General features: G+C 34.4%; 1 protein-coding gene across 1 annotated transcript in view; it reads left to right on the top strand.

The window, feature by feature from the left end:
* The first annotated feature begins 606 nt into the window (after positions 1-606).
* TTC29 (tetratricopeptide repeat domain 29) overlaps positions 607-19,767 on the top strand; it is a 129,636-nt gene continuing 110,475 nt past the window's right edge. The window contains exons 1-3 of the mRNA XM_061993686.1: positions 607-698; positions 4,350-4,433; positions 19,376-19,599. Of these exons, the coding sequence (XP_061849670.1) occupies positions 607-698; positions 4,350-4,433; positions 19,376-19,599 (400 nt within the window). The remainder of the gene's footprint in view (positions 699-4,349; positions 4,434-19,375; positions 19,600-19,767) is intronic.

The following is a 19,767-nucleotide window of genomic DNA, read 5'->3' as shown; positions in this document are numbered from 1 at the left end:
AAACACAGTAGCTCTATATGAGAAAAAAAGAGTCCTATTAGCATTTATGTACTTCAAAATGACAAGCTAGATGATTCTACATACTGTGGGGGTTTTGGTTTTTGTTTTAAATGAAACCCTGTGTTCCAAGTATAGTATTACTTACATTTTTTTATTCAAAGGATTCTTACTATTATGATTATGTATTTTTCTGAGTGTTAATACCGTGACTGTTGTTGCATTGCACATTGCATGTTCAATCACTTCTCTACCATATGTAGCAACTTAAAATATATTAATACTTGGACCTAGATAGATTGAGCAACACAAGGAATCACATACAAATATGATTTCTGAATCAATTGCCCTTGTACAGATGCAAAACACTCCAGTGAAAGAGGGAAAACCATAGAAAATAAGATTATAACCATTCCTATGCCTTACATCCTACTGATGTAATACTGAGGCCTGAAAAGATTTGTGTGGAACTGGAGTCTGGTGTTACACATAATGCACTGGAAATAAAAGAGGGCTGACTGGGAAGCAGCACAAGAAGGGTATGAAGCTGCATCACTGTGAAGACATTGTTTCAAATAATGTTGGGGTCTTTTGTTTGTTTTAGTTAAAATGAATGTGTTGCCTCAAGCAATCCTACAAAGCCCGGGGGAGCATCCCAGGTTCATAAAGCAGACTGTTTGCCCCTCATTAGACTTCATAAGGTATGTACCTGTTTTCTTTTAGAATATAATTTTTTTGCTGTGAATAGCTTCAATCAGCTATGCCAACGTGACAAATTATATTTGCTTTTTTGTGATATTTAAAACTGCAAAAATCAGAGGCAAGGAAATTCTCTCTTAGGAGAGTTAAGAGGAGGGGGGAAGAAATGTATTTTGTTTAAGGGTAGCTATTTCATGCTAATTTTTCAAAAGCCCTTCAAAAGCTGTGGCTAGTTATTTCTGTTTAGCAATGATATGAATGTAGGTCATTGCAAATGTACTTATTTGGATGAAAAACAAATTTTTTTTTTTTTTTTTTGTTCCAGCACACAGCAGCTCTGTCTCTGAAAATACAATGCATAAACTACCTTGAAAAACATTATCCTGTACTTAATAACTGAGTTAACAACATTGCCATAATACTTTAAAGTCATCTTCTTGCACACGCCTACATAGCTTTCCATTCTGCTGCACTCATTTCTCTTCTTAGTTACTTGTGTCTAAGCATTTTTTTTCTCTCAGTAAGTACTGATCTCTCAATCACTACTGTGGACCACTATGCTCCTTTTCCTGGAATTCCATTCATATCAGGGAAAAAAAAAAAAGACGCTGTTCTCATCTTCATCCTCCTCTTTTTTTTTTTTTCCTTTATTTTTTTCTTGCCCCCTGCCCAATCCTTGCATTTTTCTTAGCTTTTGAAAGGTCTGGGACATCTCGGAGTTCAGCAACTGCACATCCACATCTAAAAGCAGTAAGGATCTAGAAACTTGATGTCTTTGGGCCTAGTCTTTCTCAGGAGCTCACACATTGATTGAATAAGGACATGAAGTGATGTCTTCCTATTTTTTTTTTCATATTCTGCAGCCATTACTTTTTCCAGTAGCTACATTAATGGAGAGCTCACTCCAGAGTTAGGAGGTTTGTTTCTTCTGTTTACTTGAGGAGTTTCATGTTCAAGAAGATCCTTCAGCAGCAGTCCTATAGAAGTTGAGCCTATTTACAGCAACGTGTGATTCTACAATGGTGTGGTCATACTGTAGATGCCTAGTCATTAGAGCAAGACAAGATCTGCCATTTTCTTTGATAGGAAACTTTAAGAAAGGTGGAATTTGAGTTAACAGAATAGGCAGTAGGAGTAGAAAGATAGGTGGGAAGTAATTTGGTGCTCTATGGAACTTTGTTCTGTTCTTTTATTTAAAAAGCCAGATGTATTTATCATGAAGTTTTATTTCTAGAAAAAAAAAAGTAGCTGTTTTTTTTCTGTGTAGACTGGTAACAGAAATAGTTGTAGAAACGAATGGTGTAAAATGTTAACTGGCATAGATGTCTGTTGGATTAAAATATGTTTGTCTTTAATAAGTGAGCAATTTAAAATTAAATAGAAGCCAATTTACAGATTAAGTAGATTTTTTTATAAACTGTTTATGAAATATAGTGAGTCATCATGGAAACATTGGAGAAGTAAGGCTAAAACAATTTGGAAAAAGCAAGTGACAACTTCTGGAAGAAAAGAAGCAATGCCTCTTAGCAAGTGCCATCCTCACCTCATTTCTCTATAACAATGTCAATTCCAAGTGACAGTCTCAGTTCTTCACATTAATTAGTTTTACCATTTTTCATTCTCATTGTATAAAACAAACCATTTAAAATAATGATTTTTTTGAGTTGATGGCACTTTCTACTGTGTATTTTTTCCTATGTATCACCTGTCTGTCTTTTCTGTGTTATTGTGACATTAGCCATCATTGACAATAAAACCCAGGATGAGATATCTATTTATAATTTTTAGTAACAATTTCTTTATTAGACTAGATGATCCCTAAAGACCCCTTCCAACCCCTGCCATTCTATGACTCTATGATTCTATATTTATATTTGCATCAGTCCAATACAAGGTATTGCAGAACACAGTAAGCAGTAATTGGTTTGAAGTTGTTGATTTTGGGTTTTTCCCCTTGACTGTAGTTGTTAGAGGTGTTACCAATCAGAACTCAGAAATTGATAGCTATAAGGCAGATGACATTTTAAATTTTATATGATTCTAGGGATTTTCCCCCCCAGTTTTATTTAAAATATCTTTGAGAAGCTAAAGAGAAGGCATCAGACTTTCCTTTTTTCCAGTTTGAGATTTTTAACTGCAGTATAAATTAAATTGTAGCACACTGAGAGTGATGTCTAGGAATTGTCTTGGTCTAGCTGAATTTGAATTTGGGGTTTGAACTTCTGACTTCCCCATATTTGGTGTGTTCTCTGTGTGCTACTGATATGCAGAAAGCTCATTTTTTGCAGTCTTAAAACATAAAAGTCAGACAGGAGTTTTTGTGTTATCTACTGAATACTTCCTATTTAATTACCCAGATGTACTATTTTTCAGTTTTTCTATGGCCATAAAACCTCTTGTATCTTGAAATATTTTTATATTAATTTAAAAGTACACAAAAGTTACCTTATCTTTATCACCTAATGATGTTATGTATCTCCCTAAATTGTGACTATTTTGGTGCAAAAGTTATGATATTGATTATATTTCGCTATTGATTATAACTAAATTTTGGTGGCAATATCCATAAACTGTATTTTTTGCATGGTCAGTAGCAACTCATGTGGATTGTGTTATGAGCAGCTTGAAAACATAAGCCTCTGTTGCTGCAGCACAGCAGTAGTACATTCTGGAATAAATTTAAATGCTCTATTTGTGCCAGAAGTTTTCACTGTTACATTGTTTTAAAGACAGACATGTCAAAATATCTCTACATTGCTTAACTATTTTGTTTTCATTTAAATGAACTTCGTGAAGTGTCTTTGGTATTCTCAGAGCAATAAGGAGCATGATGCTTGTATTAGCTAACATTATGAAAAGAATTTACTCTCATCCCTGTAATGAAAGACAGCAGTGTAATACAGAAAGAGAAAGAGGAAAGTAATAGATTAATGTGAAACACTAATGTTGAATTTCTTTAATCTTAAAGTGATTAACCAGGCAATCTTTATGCTCTTTTAAGAAGAATAAAAAAGATTATGGCTCAAGTGAAAAGTGGAATAATGTACCGTTCAAATTTTAAACTTAGATCCTGAAATTTGCTGTTTATTTTAATGCTTTTTGGATTACTCCAAAGTAGACCACTTTTTGCAATATGCTGCTTTAGCTGTGGAAAGTTGAGTGCAATATTAAAAGTCTGCATTGCACTAAAAGACACGTTTTAAGTTGGGCTTGTGATTTTTTTTTTTTTGGCAAATTTTCTGGTTTTTAATTTTGAAAAAGTTAAATACTAAAATAGATTTGACCACTCTGGTCCATACTGATAATGCAAAAATTTAATGGTTCAGGTTTAGAAAAAAATGTTAGATAGGAATAGCTTAATTATTATTGATTTATCTAATAGCAATTTCTTCTGGCTTAGATAGAAATATCAGATAACCACATCCTTGAAAGCTAATACCAAGCCTGTTTTCTTTCAGAAATAAATATTTGAAATAGATATAGACCAAAAAATTAGAAAGATATTTGTATGTGTTTATAGAATGTCTGATATATTACTTTGTCAATATTTCAGTATTTAGCTCAACTTGGCGATGTTAATGTATTATACATGCTGCAGAAGTCTGTGTTAGCACCTCATGGTGTTTTTTTTCTTTTTTTTCATTTAAATTTAGGATTCATTTGATCAAAGACAAAGATGGCATAGATGATTATTTGGAGAAGAATATCAAAGGATTGTCAAAACAAGAAGCTGCTGTGTAAGTTGGCTTTTTTGAGGCATTTTAACATCCATAAGTTTATTGTTTCCTTTGTTTCTAGTCATCATAATCATTTAAAGTTCCCTAGGCCCTACCCTTTTTAGTCAAACTTGCCATTTAAAAATTGAAGTTGATATTAAATAATGATGGTTCATTTCTCCTGATCTTAAACATATCAAAGTTTTTAACTCCTTGGTTTTACTAATCTGTATATTTACCAAGGCATTATAATACATTTGTAATGTTATTGTTAAGATCATACAGGTAATTATATTAGAAATTGTGCTTACTTTTGTTTTGTTTTTTTCTTTTTCCTGAGCCTCTGCGAAATATCTCCTGTGAAGGGGAAGCTTAGTATAACAAAACATAAGTTCTTGTAATTTTGAATCATTTTTTAGCCAAGCCCAAGTGCTGACTTCTGCAGTAAAGCATTTAATACACCATTAGTTATTTAAAAACCCAATGAATGAAAGAAATCTATAGAACTTTAGATTTCATGCAGCTGAGGTATTTACATTTAGAAGTTACAAGAGACTATGTCTGGGATTATTCTGTAGTCTTTTAACAGATCTGGGGTTCAGAACCATCAAAATTAATGAAAGAATTCTCACAATCTGAATTGCTGGTTGCTTAAGTGAGATGATTCATTTATTTCAATATTTAAATAATAAAAGGATGCATATACAAGGGCTCTAGGCACCTTTACAATTAATATTGCAAGATCATCTTTGCAGTGTAAAAAAAAAAATGTATCAACCAGATAGGAATTCAATCAGCTAGTTTCTTGGAAAATATGCTTCTTTTCTCCTTCTTAGACTAAGAATGTGCCTGCAAACTTTCCTTACAAACTTTCAAATGAAAATCTAGAAAATTACCAAATTGGAATTGAGTGATAGTAAGTTTAGCAGTGTCCTAAAACCATACTGTATAATACTCAGCCAGCAGATACACTTTCCTTTCCTGGGATACGTATCTGCTTTGTCTTTATTTTTACAAAGATAACATGCTAAAGATGCTAAGTGTCCTGACTGTCAGTACAAAGACTGTAATATATCTGGTCTGATGATCTAGGACAGGAACCTGTTTAAAGCAAATTCATACCTCACTTCTTTTATTTGATTTAAGAATAGGTTCAAAGATCATGATCTAAAGATCAGTTCAATGAGAGCATAGGTAGGACCTTCTCAATAGGTCATCCTAGGGTTTGCAAAGTTCAATTTATTCCTTTGTTTCTATAGGACTCTGTTATCATGGTTACAGGCTGAGAGAGCAGCCTGACAGTGATAAGAAAGTGAGTTAAGTGAGGCAGTGGAAAGTGCCACATTACTGCTCTCTGAGTACACGTGGTTGGTGTGGGACACTTATCTTTGATCATACTGTCATACTAACCATGCTAGATGTCATAGCTGGTTTATATATTCCCTGCTTAAATAGAAGTAAACTAAGATTTGTCTGTGACTTGGCCACATTCTACATGAGCTGGACCAACATAAGGAACAGGTCTTTCCCAAGAAAGTGCTGTGTGACTGAGATCCTGAAGTAAGGATAGCATAGCTGACCAGACCTCAGGGAGCAGGCACAGGAATAAATACATTCATTTATTGTCACCCTAGTTCTGTACCAGCTATGCAGTACCACTGTAATAATTATGCTGCAACAATTGACTTGGCTTCCCAGTAAGCTGTCTCAGTCTTTAGCCGCAGTGGATTTCCACAGTATACACACTGTGATAGGTACAGAAATGTTCTCTCCCAGAAGTGTTCTCTCCCCGCCACTGCTATTTTAGGAAGGGCATTGGGCTTCATAGTGCATTTTACAGCTCTGATTTTATCAGGTCAGCCTTTTAACGCTATTTTTAAAAACCCAAAACCCACAACCAAACAAAAAACAACCCCAAAACAAAGATACAATTATTCTTTTTATGGCCAAACCCTGAGTCTGGAGGTTGTAAAAAAGGAAACTAGCAAGGAAATCCATAATGAAGTGAGAATTTTATCATCTGTTCCGCAATATCTATGCAAAGCGAGCTTTTTACTTCCTCTTTTGTAATACACTGGTTTATTTCTGTGGAGATTTTTTAATTGCGTATTGTAAAACACTACATTCATGTTCCATGTGTTTAATTATTCTCAGAATTTTAGCTTTGGGTAATAGTTGCAAAATCTATAGTATGTAGCTTACTTATGCTATTCCATAAACCTGATAAGGTCATTTCAGAACAAACAAATTAGAAGCTACACAGTTTTGTTAGTACTAGGCTAATTTAGTTATAAAAAACTAAATGTATCAACTGTAGTTTTAAACTAATTTATAAAATAGGGCAATACTCTATCTGTAAATGATCTTACTGAAATCAATATTATGCTTTGTATGTCTCAGCAGAAAAGAGATGCTTTTATTTTAGAAAGTGTGAGAAATAGCTTATAACATTCTGTACAGTTTTAATTTTTTTTTCCATTCCAGAAGTAAATTAGTGCATTTCTTTATATAAGGATAGGATATTTTTCATTGACACCTAAATATTTGGGGTTTTGTTTAATGTGGAGGTTAACTTAGTAAGTCATCATTATTTTGTCAAGACATCTTGTAGTCCATTCCTGATTGACATTAAACACACTTTTCTTTCTTTTTAGTGCATATTAGATATATAGGAATTTTATTACCTACTAAGTAAAGGAAAGTATGAGTAGTATCAGATTTATAAAAACAAGCAACATTCTTTAAAGCTATTCCTTAAAATTGTATCCTTCACAATATTCTTTAAGATATGCTAGCTTTTTCATAGTTTAAGGTTGCAGTTATCCTTTATCCCGTTATCCTGCAGTTATACAATATTATACTCTGTTCCAAACTTCAGCAAATGAGAAGAATTCTGTTAAGTGTGTTTTTGATATAATCTTATGTTTCTGTGAAAAAATGTGGAGGTGTTTTTCATTTTGTATTCTTCATAAAAAAAATTGTTGTCCCCAGGTGATATGAAGAGTAAGAAACAGCACTTTAAAAATGTAGTACATTCATTGTATTAAAACTGGACGTTGTTTTGGTTTTTTCATTGATTTTGATTTATTTCTTTCTCTAAGACTTTAACATGAAAAAAGAAGTTAATATGGTGTAAGAAGCTGGAAATGAAAAAAAAAAAAAACTAAAGGTTTCTATTAATGCAGAATGTGACTGCTTTCTTGCCCCAGCTTAGTCTTTTGTAAGCTTATGAAGAGATTGACTGACACCACTGGCCTTCAGGATACTTTCGATCATACTTTCTGTTCTCAGTCCTGACTCACCAACTCGTTAATGGCCCCAAACTGGGTTGCAGCAAAAATTTTAAACTGTCCTTATGAGCGTTCTAAGAGTCCAAAAGTTCATGATGAACTGTGAAGGAATTTTCTATCAGGAGACTGATTCCAGGGTTGAATCTTCAAATGAGTTTAGAGCCTAAAATGGACCAGAATTTGATATTATCATTCCCGTTTCCTGATCTTATTGTCAGGGAAAGAAAGATCAAGGAGCAGCTCTATCCTCTTTATAGAAATGAAAATTGTCCAAAGACGAACATGTCATCAGAAAAGATTATAAAACCAGAAAGAGAAAACTTTGAAATCTCTTTTATTAGAGCAGCAGCTTTGTTTAATAGTAAAATAAAATACGATGGTGGTGATTTTAATAAACACCTTTCTGTAAATCAGAGGATAGAGTTCTAGTGTTCTTACTCAAGACTCATTGGTAGTAAGATGATATCTAAATCATTATACAGAACCAGTACAGCCTAACATAGGTATGCAGAAAATTTCTATTTGTGTTTTGTGTCTTGTGAGTGGCGGGATCAGAGTGTTATGGAAAGCTTGCCTTCATAAATTTGTGTCAAGACATGCTTTTCAGGCAGGAGACAAATTTTTCTTATATGCACTCAATCAGATGTTTTTGAGATGTGCTGGTTTGTTCTGCTTAGAATTCACTGGAAAGCTGGTCCACTTCAAGATTATCTGGAATACAAGAGGCAAAGACTTTCATTCTTGAGTGGGCTGTGACATGCACACAACTGCCAGCTATCTCATCTAATACTGGGGAGATAATCATTAACTGCTTTGTAGATTGTATGCTGAAAACTGAAATATATAATTTTGCTCTATGAGTGACAGCTGGTGAATACATTATAGTACTTTGCTTCCATAAGCCTTTGTCTTTCTCCACAAAAAGAACAAAGGGATTTTCACCTAAGTTTAACTGATCCAGAAGACTAGGTTAATCATGCCATATAATCAATGGAAATAATTTGTGAAATGGAAATAATGTGTGAAATAAGTAAGTTGATTAGTTGAGACACATCTTTTAGGATTCAGATGATTGCTTTAGAATAAGGTGAAATATCTTTTTGATGCACTTACTTCTCTCCATTGCTTAGAGAGAGAGAGCTTAGAGCAACCTGCTCAGATGTAGGCCATTCACTGCTGAATCACACACTGAAGAACTATTGAATTTTGAAAGCTGTAAAAAGAATCAAGTAGAAGTCTTAGAGAGTTGTATTCACTTAGAATCATAGAATGGTAGGGGTTGGAAGGGACATTTAGATATCATCTAGTCCAATCCCCATGCAGAAGCAGGTTCACCTAGATCAGGTCGCATATGAACACGTCCAGTCGGTTCTTGAAGACCTCCAAGGAAGGAGACTCCACAACCCCTCTGGGCAACCTGTTCCATTTTTACCTCACCCTCACAGTGAAATAGTTTTTTTCTTATGTTTAAGTGGAACTTTTTGTGTTCTGGCTTCATCCCATTACCCCTTGTTCTGTTGCTAGCTACAACATAAAAAAGGGATGTCCCAACCTCCTGACACCCACCCTTTAGATATTTTTAAATGTTAATAAGATCTCCCGTCAGTCTCCTCTTTTCTAGACTAAACAGCCCCAGTTCCCACAGCCTTTCCTCTTATGAAAGATGCTCCAGTCTCCTGATCATCTTGGTAGCTGGATTCTCTCCAGAAGTTCTCCGTCCTTCTTGAGCTGAGGAGCCTAGTTCTTCTGTTTTCATTGTCAATGTCAACTAGGAAAAAAAGGAAAAAAGATGTTAAGGAAAAAAGACGTTGGAAAATTAATGCGGGATTGAGCGTTAGTGCTTGTTATGGTTCAGGCCCAGCCACCTATGAAACACCATGCAGCCTCTTGCTCATCCCTTCCCTCCTCCCCACTATCCATCCCCACCTTCTTTAGGATGACAGAGGCCTCAGAAAGATAGGAAGAGAAAAGATGACCAAGGATTTTGTGGATCAAGACAAGGACAAGAAGGGCTCGCTGCCAATTATGGTTCTGGTCAAAACAGACTCAACTACTAAACTTAGGGAAGAAAGTAAGAACAGTTTAATCAACTACCTACTAGAAATAGAAAACACAGAAAGCAAAAACAGAACAGGATGATGAGAAAAATACAACTGGCACTTTAAGATCTCCTTCTCCCCCATCCCCTTCTTCCTGGGCCCAGATCACTGCTTCCGATATCTCTACCTCCTCCCCCCTCAATGGCGCAGGGGGTGTAGGGAATGGGGGATATGGTCAGTCTCTCATAGATGGGCTCTGCTGCTTCCCTCTTCTCAGAGGAAGATGACTTCTCACATTCTTCCCCTGCTCCAATACAGGGTCCATCACCTCTCAGGAAAAAAAAAAAAGAAAAAAAAGAACCCTTTTAAGTTCAGCTGCTTCTTCTAAAAATGTGACTATTGAAGCACCCAAGCAGCTCAGCTCCAGAGGTGGATCAGACTCAGAGCTGGGGAAACTTTGAGTAACTTCTTACAGGAGCCATCTTTACAACCCCTTCCCTGTAACTAGAGACAGCTCTACATAAACTCATGACAGTGCTCAAGATAAGTTTGGTTAAAGAAAAGATTTATTTCTGACATCCTTGCTTCCTCTACTAGTCTATGAATATTCAACTCCATTTATCCTCCAAGACTTGAAAAAATTTCTTCACCTGATTAGAGGCCAGGATGATCTGGAGAGTTCAACGATGGGTTTGTTGCCTGATGTAGAGGAGAAGGCCCAGGGTGTTTTCTACTTTATTTTCATCATAGCCATGATGGACTAGTAAGTCCTATTATTACACTACACTGCTTTTAATCATGTTTTCTGTTTATAAGTTACTTAAATCATTAAAGTCTGGATACTTAATTTTAGATTTATTTGCTTTTCTATATGTCCTTATGTTAGTCCTTTGTATTTATGAATCAGTTCTTTAAGGACACTGAACACAAACAGTTGATTGGCATTTTGATTAGTCCAGATTTTAGTAGCTGTTACCTCTACCAAAGAAATTACTAAGGTAACTTCATAGGTGACCTATGAAATCTTTTACTCAACAAATAGATTGGGACCTTTTGTCAATGACAGATTGTCTTATTGCCATGTTTTCTTTTTCACAACCTGAAATTTTCACGGGGGCTTCCCAATTTGCATATGCATAATTTAGGCTCAGGAATTTTGTGTTGTAGGGTCTACCATTTCTGTATTATGGAGTGAGGACCACAAGAGACAAGGGAGGGGCACTGTCAAGAATAAGGATAAGAAAAAATATCTTAGTGTGAGGCTAAGACAAGGAAGAAAGAGGGGCAGCTGCTATTACTTAGAAAGCTTGCAAAAGGAAATTTCAGACACAGACAGGTAATGTGTGGGTGCGGATTCTGATTTCACTTTGTATTTCAGTCTTTGATTGCACAGTACTTGGTTCTAGTGATGCACTGCTTTGAGCTGCTTCCATTTCTTCTGTGTATGATACTGTAAAGACAGAGTGAGAGATAAGAGCTCAAGACAGTGAAAGAGGGATGTAGCAACAAAAAGAGAAAGAAGTAAACTCTTCTTTCCCTTTCCTGTTCAGGTCCTAGCAAGATTTTACTGTTCTTGCTGATTTCAATCTTTGGATATAATCTGTGAGCACCTTTTGACCCTCTTTGTTCATAATATTCTTGTTGAGAACTGGTGGAATATTCTCACAGTTTATGAGGATATTTCTTCACTTTTAAATACTAAAAACTATGAAAAAGGGTAAATCAGATCCAAGGAAATGTATCCTTTCATAGTACAAGAAATTTTAAATTAAGACACATTCTCAAACTCCCTGCTGATTGTGGAAAGGGAGATGACACAAGTCACTTATTGAGCTAGAGGATAAACTTTAAATTTATTTCACAATATTATTTAAATATGGGTTTTTTTTCTATCTGAATAATTCCTAACAATCTTGCTTGCCATGAACAAGACTCAATGTTTATTAAACAACTTTCAAAAAGATATTTTAGCACTTAGAGGCACACACTCTTTTTGGTCAAATGAATGATCTCCATGAATATAGGGCCTGAGAAACACATTTTTTAGTGTAATTAGACAGTGATCTAAAGAACCAGACTGTGTGGGAAGTGAATGGTTTGCCTTTCCTAAAGAAACTTCTCTGTGCGTTTGTGTAATGTGAAAGGTTTTTCTTGAAAAGGTTAAAAAAAGTTCTAATCAACTTCTGTACATTATGTAGAACTTCATTTTCTAAACTCTGCAAAAGAAAGTTTCATATTTAATGGGAAATCATGAATTATTCCATTTATTATCTACTTCCTCCTTTCAAAGACATGATCTGGATAAAAGGCGGGGTGAATAATTTCAAAAAATACAATACATTTTTAATGGGAAGGTGCAAACTACAGATTCTCATGACTATTAGCAAGTATAGAGGAAACAGAATTTTACTTGCAAAAACTCATCAAACTCTTGCAAAGATAAAATACATGACATACTTTAATAAAGAAGAACACAGTGAGCTGAAGTTTTTCTTTTTTTGTGTAACTTGTTGTTTTTACTAAGTTTGGTCTTACGGTTTTCTAGTGCTCTCGTTTCTGAATAGTTCAACAATATTTAGTACTGAAGACAATGTACAAGCAATACACAACTGACTTCTATTTTTAAAACACTCCATAAAAGCGAATCATCTCTAACACATAAAAAGAGTCTGAAATAAAGACAGACGGTCTCATTTGCCATGGTACGATCATGACTTCCTAATAATTCTCACAGTGAATCCTTCTGAATTGTGTAAAATCCTCTCTTCTCCTTTCCTCGTAATCTCTGTGTGGTCTAATTGTCCTTAGACTACTGAGTAAGTTATGTTGAGGACTGGAATGCAATAGAATCAAAAGCAAAATTACTGTAGGAAGTGTTCATAGCAATAGTATAATAAATGCAGAGCCTTGTAGAGAGATTTATAATAATTCATAGCATCTTCTTGAGAAGATTCAGAAGGTAAATAATTATTATCATTTTATTATTTTTTTCTTTTTCTAAAGATAATTTTGCACGCTATGAAAGAAACTTGCAGAGAAATATAGCAACTGCTCGGATATCATGCAAGTCAAATGGAAAGGGTTCCAAACTCAGATGTTTCTAGCTCTCAATCCATTAGGTCAGCTCTGAAATGAAAGAGAAAAGTTAGGAAATACTTCATTTTGATAAATAATAGTCCATAAAATACAGTTGAAATTACTTTTTGTTAATGAACATAATTAATTTAGAAAGAAAAGCAGAAAGATTAATGAAGATAATGGTTTTTTTCTGATTATGCTTGAAATAATTACAGGTGTATGTGGTCTTGTATGAAGGACATTTTTACAAGAGTAGCACTTTTATCTTTTTTTCAGTGCTTTCTTTGCATTTATGTTTAGAGTCAAAATGTTCCAAAAGTTTATTGCTAAATTTCTATTTCCATTTTCTGGTTTAATGAGGATTCTTAATTATTACAGTACTTACATTAATTTTAAAATACTTTTTCCATGTCATCCTTTGATGTTTATAATTGATTAATTTTTCATTTTATGTAGTATTAAAGTGGCAGTGTAGTTTTGAATAAAAGGAAGCAAGTGTGATATTCCTTTTCTTTGCAGGATCCTATTGGCAAGACTGTAAATGAAAAATATTGCATTACTTATGCTGAAAATTGTTCTACCTATAAACATGGCTAAAGTACCTATATATTTCTTTTTTGATAGAATTAATTTTTATCTTACTGGTAATAGCTGTGAATACATAGAGCCACAAACCTATTCTTTTGTTTACAAAAACCCTCAGATTTTTGTAAATAAATCAATTTCAAGTAGATGTTTTTCCCTCTCATGGTACCTACAAATTGTCATGCAATATTTCTTGTATTTACTATTTAGAGAATTATTTTTGTAACATTTGGAGATTTAGTGAATTTTATGCGTTTTGTATTAGGACAGTTACTATTTCAGCTTTATAAATTGGAATTAAAAAACATGCACCCCACACTCCAATAGACCTTCGTTCTTATCCTTAGTAATCAAAAAATCTGAGGGGTAAGCTAACTGTCTATTACTACTTAATGGCATTTACTGTACTTTCATATGTTTCTTTAATGAGATTACTATAGTCTACAGTTTAATGTGTAATCATGCAGTAAATATTTCATTAAAAGAAAAGTATTTAAACAGACAGTCTTTAAACTAGGATTAAAGAGGGCTGTGCCCTGATTCGGTTAAACAGCTTTGTATCAGTAGCAGTGTGTGGTGAAAATGTACTAAGTACCTTGACCAACTGAGGGCTTGACTCACCAAATTACTTATGTATATAGATTTTCACACTAAACTCAGATAGTCAGATGACTTGGATATATTTTCAAGTTAGCTATGTACCTAACTTTGGTAGACTGCAGTCAGGACATACAACAATGTAGATTTCACCAATGTGAGTATAGGGTTTTATACCACAGTAATGTGGATCGTAGCATTGCTGAACACAGTAGTCAAATCTCCAGCTTCCGTATTTACCAAGTATATGCCCCGCAGAAGTTTTATCTATGTTTTAGATGTGGGTCACTAATGTTTTTGCAAAGCTGTTAACGATTTTTGGCTGTCCAGCTATAACTAAATAATAATTCCTCTTTCAGGCAAAGCAGCCTGAAGTTACAAGGTCTTACAGTGTACTTGGCTTTTTAGTGTTTTGTATAGTATATTTGGTTTTACTTAAGGCATATATTTTTCATGTTTTAGTGACCAAATTCTGATGTGTCCTTGTTTATGCTGTACATGTTCAATTATAGGCTAAAGACAAAGCAGCAAAGTATTCACATACTTGATGTAATTTTCTTGTAGATTTATAGACACAAAATGGAGGGGAGTAAAATATGTTTGTTTAAATAAACTTAAGCAAAAACATCTTGATTATTTTTTCATGATTTTGTGATCCTCATCTCAGTCATTTATACCAGTCATTGACTTGCCAACTGCAGAAGAAAGTCCTAAGTGGATGAAACCTGTTTGAATACAATTTTTAAGCATTACAATAATTGTTAAAGTAATTATTTTACACTGGAGGTTCACTTTAATATTTTATACACGATCATTGATAAATCCATGCCATTTAGTTCTTGACAAAATGGGATCGCTATGGTACACTTGTAATTGGCAGCTGACATTAACCTATAGTACTAGTTAAATCCTATAATATCTTGAGATATGAATCCTGATATTAAAAAAAAAATAAATATACCAGCTGAAAATAGTAGACTTTTGCACTTATTCTGAATGTCTGTAATTGACCACACCAGACAGGAAGCATGGAGCATTAAACTCATGACAAATAATTCTGCTAACCTATACTGACTAAAGGGCAGAACACAAATAGCCTTGTTCTGCAGGGGTGTAAGTTAAAGGAAATGTAGTATGGTACTGGCCTTATCTCTCAGCATTGCTTAGCACTCTTGTGAAAGTACAGTACCATAACACAGGAAAGTCCTTGAGATTGCAACAACAGTGTTAGTTTCATTAGCCACACTGAAGGCTAGTATTTATTATCTTCAAACTGGTGAAGGCAGATAAGAATCAAGTTTCTCTGATTCCTCTGCATGACTCTAGATTGGTTTAGCATAGCAATTATAACAACAAAAGAAATCCATATAGGATAATTATGTAAGTAGCTGCAGTATTTAAGAAAAGTGAAATGCCTGTAGCAATATTCAAGTACCCTTAAAGCATAGTGTTAACATAGCAGTGTCTTCTCAAGCTCACAGGTCCATATTCAATAAATAGCTGTTTCCACTGGTGTGATATTATACTCCATGAATTCATCATCTCTAACATGGTACCACCAAACTGGCAACTTAAACTTAAACTTTCGATGGCTATTTATTTGGTGCTAAAATTTTTTCAGAACCTCGTGCATCGCAGTAGCTGCCGATGTAGGACAAAAGCATGATACCCAACCAGATCCACTGCATGGACCTTGTCTCATGGTTTTACCCAACTTGTGTAAATAAACATGTAGCAAGATCAACAGGGTTTCAGTAATGTCAGAGGTGAGCATACAGCCAGAGGACCATTAGATTGTCAGCATCACCCATGTGTTAAGTATTATGGTTTTCATCTGTTGAATTTGATGGTTAACAACAACAACAAAGCAGAAAAAAACAAATAGGAAAAAAAAAACAAACCAAAAAAAACCCCCACCAAACTACTCACACAAAAAAGGAGGTAATAGTGGATTTTAAAATAATAAAGAAAATGTGCTTTAAGTTAAAAACAGATTTAATTGGCATCTTTCTTTTAACCATAAATACACAGATATGCTCCAAATCTCAATAAAAAATACTTTTAAAAAAAAAAATCCATCCCAAATCTTTTTCTTTAAGCATGTGTGTGTCATCAGTCAAAAGGGAAAAGAGGACTTTAGGGTTCATATTCACATCACGGTTCAACGTTAAAATTAATTAAACGCAGCTTTGCAGGCAGCGTTGAGATGGTTTTGGCCCTTTGCTTTTGCTGCCCGTAGCGCGCGGCCGCGCAGGGAGCGGATCCACGCAACTCCCTTGCCCGATGTTGGCGGCGCTGCGCGCCCCGCGTTTCATCCGGGCCGGTGTCTTCCTTTGTTCTGCAGCCCTTTCTCGCTGCACTAACGGCCGAGCGATTAACGTGTTCTGTCTGTAGTTTTCCGTATTTCCAGTAGATGCCCCCAGAGACCATTAAACTTCTTGAACGGCTTCACTTCAACCCAATGAAAGGCCAGTCTTTTCTCATTTTGTTTCTTGAAGTAACATAATTGTTCAAAAGAAATCGAAAAACGGAGTGGATGCAGAGCAGGAAAAAAAAGTTAATTTCTGCATATTATATCATAATTTATTATGGAGTAAAGTTCAAAAAGTTTAGTGTAAACTTGTTTATTAATGTGATAAAAACATACTGTTAACGGTTGGATTTTATGAGTCGTGGACATTTCATTAGGTATCAGGTTTTGATACTCATATTAGGAATAAACTAATCTTTGGTTATGTAAAACATGAAATGTTGTGTTTAACTACTCCTTTTACATGCTGCATGATATTGTAAAAAGCAAAATGGAAAAGAATTTTCAGGATTTAAAGTTTATCTCAAGATATTACAAAATGTTTACTTCTGTCAACTACACTATGCCTCTATTGGAAAGCACTGTTTTTTGGGAAAAAAAAGCACACTGGCATTTTCATCTGGAGCCAATTTGATAATTGAAAGAATTTCAGAGTTTGTTGCAGTGTCAAGCTCTGTTAGGTGTCAGGAACACCATTCATCCCCATAATATCCTTCATTTCTACCCCTATTTTATTGTTTGTTTGTGATCACTCACTAGTGGTTTATATATCACATGAACTTAAGGAAAGAACAGTATTATTCTTTTGTGGTTTTTTCCTTTTTAAAAACATACATATTTTGCACTTTGTGCATTTTTTTAAGTGTAACTGAGAGATAGCTTTTATCTTTATGTCCCTAAAATGTGAATAGTTATACATAGCTTCCTAGCTTGTGAGTTAAAATCAGTTATCTTTGCCTAAGAAAAATATATGCTTTGTATGATATGATTACTTCAGCATTATTTTGATTTCTTTATTAAGTGGGAAGGGATTTATTAAAATAATATTGACAATGTTTTGTAAAACTGAGCTATTTTACTGTACGTCTTGTTTTCCTGTATTGGTTTGCTAATAATGCTGTCTCATGGGGAAAATGTGTTCTGATTTCAAGTAAAATGCATCTGTCTACAGGAAACAACGTGTTACACGGGCACAGTTTTTCTATTTATATGACTATTGGCACTAAGCTCAGTGAGTATGTGGTGACTGTAGAAAATTAACAGAATGGTATTTTGGATAGTCACTGTTATCATCTTTTAGCAGTACTTTCTTGTTTACTTCCAATACATCTAATGCATGCACGCATATACACACAAATCACATTATATAAATCAACTTGCATGCTATGCAGATTGTTATTCCAGTGTTCTGAGTTACATTACTGTAGGATTCAGTCCTAGGCCTTTGGAAGTTGGTAGGAATTTTTTATCTATATTCTTAAATTATTTTTTTCATCAGTTCTATATGCAGAGTAAAGAATATATTGTGCTGTATTAATATAATATCTTTACCATGTTTTTAAGGGAGATGCTGCACATATGATATATGGCAGATATAGCATATTCAGACAAACTGAAATAGAAGTGTTTACAGATATTTCTCATTTACTTTTCTAAGATAAATGTTGCAAATGTTTTGTTGTACAGAATAGTTATGTATTTTCCCTTGTGTATGTGAATATTGTGTGCTTTTCAATCTTGAAAAACACCTATTTATATATTAAACATACTTTCAGAACTGTCTAGTCTAAATTATGTCATGATTTCATAATATTTTTGTGTTTGGTTCTGCAACTGAAATGTAAAAAATATATATGAAGGAATAATGTGCATCTATGTACATTAATTACTATGTAGTAATTAATTGGATTTTATTTGATCATAATAATTATGAAATAATATGGATTATTTGCTTCTTACATCCCACATTACTGTTTATTTCATTGAAATCTAGCTAAGAAGTTCTTTACATCACTTCCATCTTATTAGCATTATTAAAGAACTGCAGTAGCTCTTTCTAGGCTAGAAATATTAGTCTCATTAGGCTATTGTTTAACATGAGATCATCTGAATTTATTACATGAACTATAAATCTCAGTTTTCAGAATTCCATTTTTATCTTAAAGCTGCTGAGAACTTAAGTTATGTGTATTTTAATCTAAAATGATAGTCTTGAAACAGTTTGCAAACTTAATGGAATATAAAAAATAACACATCTGGATCCTTGCCATTTTCCTGTGACAAAGGTTTGTTTTCCCACACTAGATACCTATGCCAAACCTTTACATCTGCACTTTAGCATTGCAGGCAGTCCCACTGGGCTCTTAGTTTTCTCCAGGATAGGACACAATGATTATTTCATGCCACATAAAAGAAATATTTTGATTATTTCCATAAATAATATCTCAAAAGATGTACTACCTCTTGGGAATATTTGATTGCACAACTTTTAGAAATGTGGATCTTATCAGAGTTTATGAATGAGATAACTTTGATATAAACTCATCATTGTAGCACTTGATTTTAAAATTAAGGAGAAATTATCAGACTTTTCCATCAGTAAATCAGTCCAGCTGAAGTTATATGCTAAACAGAAGCAAAATAATGATTATGTTTCTGGCATAGCATTTGTTTGACGTTTTAAGCCAAGCCATCATATCCTACAGCAAAACTATTTAACATATGCATTGTTTTGACGTCTGGAATGTGCTTCATTTTTCTCTGTGCACTGATCAATCCCAGCTAAATACCAGTATATTTTAAACATTTTTTAATATACATATATATAAGTATTTATTCATTATTACCATTGTTTATTTACATAGGGTATGGCATTCATGATTGTATTTTAGCAGAATGCTTTTTGTGGCATGGTGGGGCGCGGTGGGGAGAGAATGCACCTTCCCTGCTGCTGAACTGCAGAGGTCTCTTCTTGAAAGCTGTTGCAGTTATCTGTACTTATTTGGTGAGGTGCAGAACAGAATACAGGTTTAAAGGCTTAAAAACTGTCTTTCTTATTCCCAGTAACAGGAATTCATACAAGAAGAACATCTGCATAGACATGCTGCGACAGGGTTATCACGAGTCCTTCTCCGAGCTCTTCTCTCTGATACAGAAGTGGGATGCCTTGAGGGAGGCTGCAGGGCCTGGGTCAGCCATATGGCAGCAGAAGTCCCTAGAGGAGCAGCCTGATAAGCTGGATCAGCTTTACTACTTCCTGACCAGGGCTGAGGGGGCCCAGCGAGCAGGTAAATGGGGGGATTGTGGGTAGCAGAGCAGCGGGAGCTGCAGCCGCGAATGCCTGGGGGAAGCTTCCAAATTGTTTCATGTATGAATTTGAAACGTTACTGCATCTTAGCACATTTCAACCTTAGTCAACTAAGCTGTATTTATAGAATAGATGATCAGGAACTGCA

The sequence above is a fragment of the Colius striatus genome, chromosome 3, assembly GCF_028858725.1.
Source record: "Colius striatus isolate bColStr4 chromosome 3, bColStr4.1.hap1, whole genome shotgun sequence".
Taxonomy (NCBI): domain Eukaryota; kingdom Metazoa; phylum Chordata; class Aves; order Coliiformes; family Coliidae; genus Colius; species Colius striatus.
Note: the sequence above shows the minus strand (reverse complement) of the source record. Positions and strands in the feature narration are given on the sequence as shown.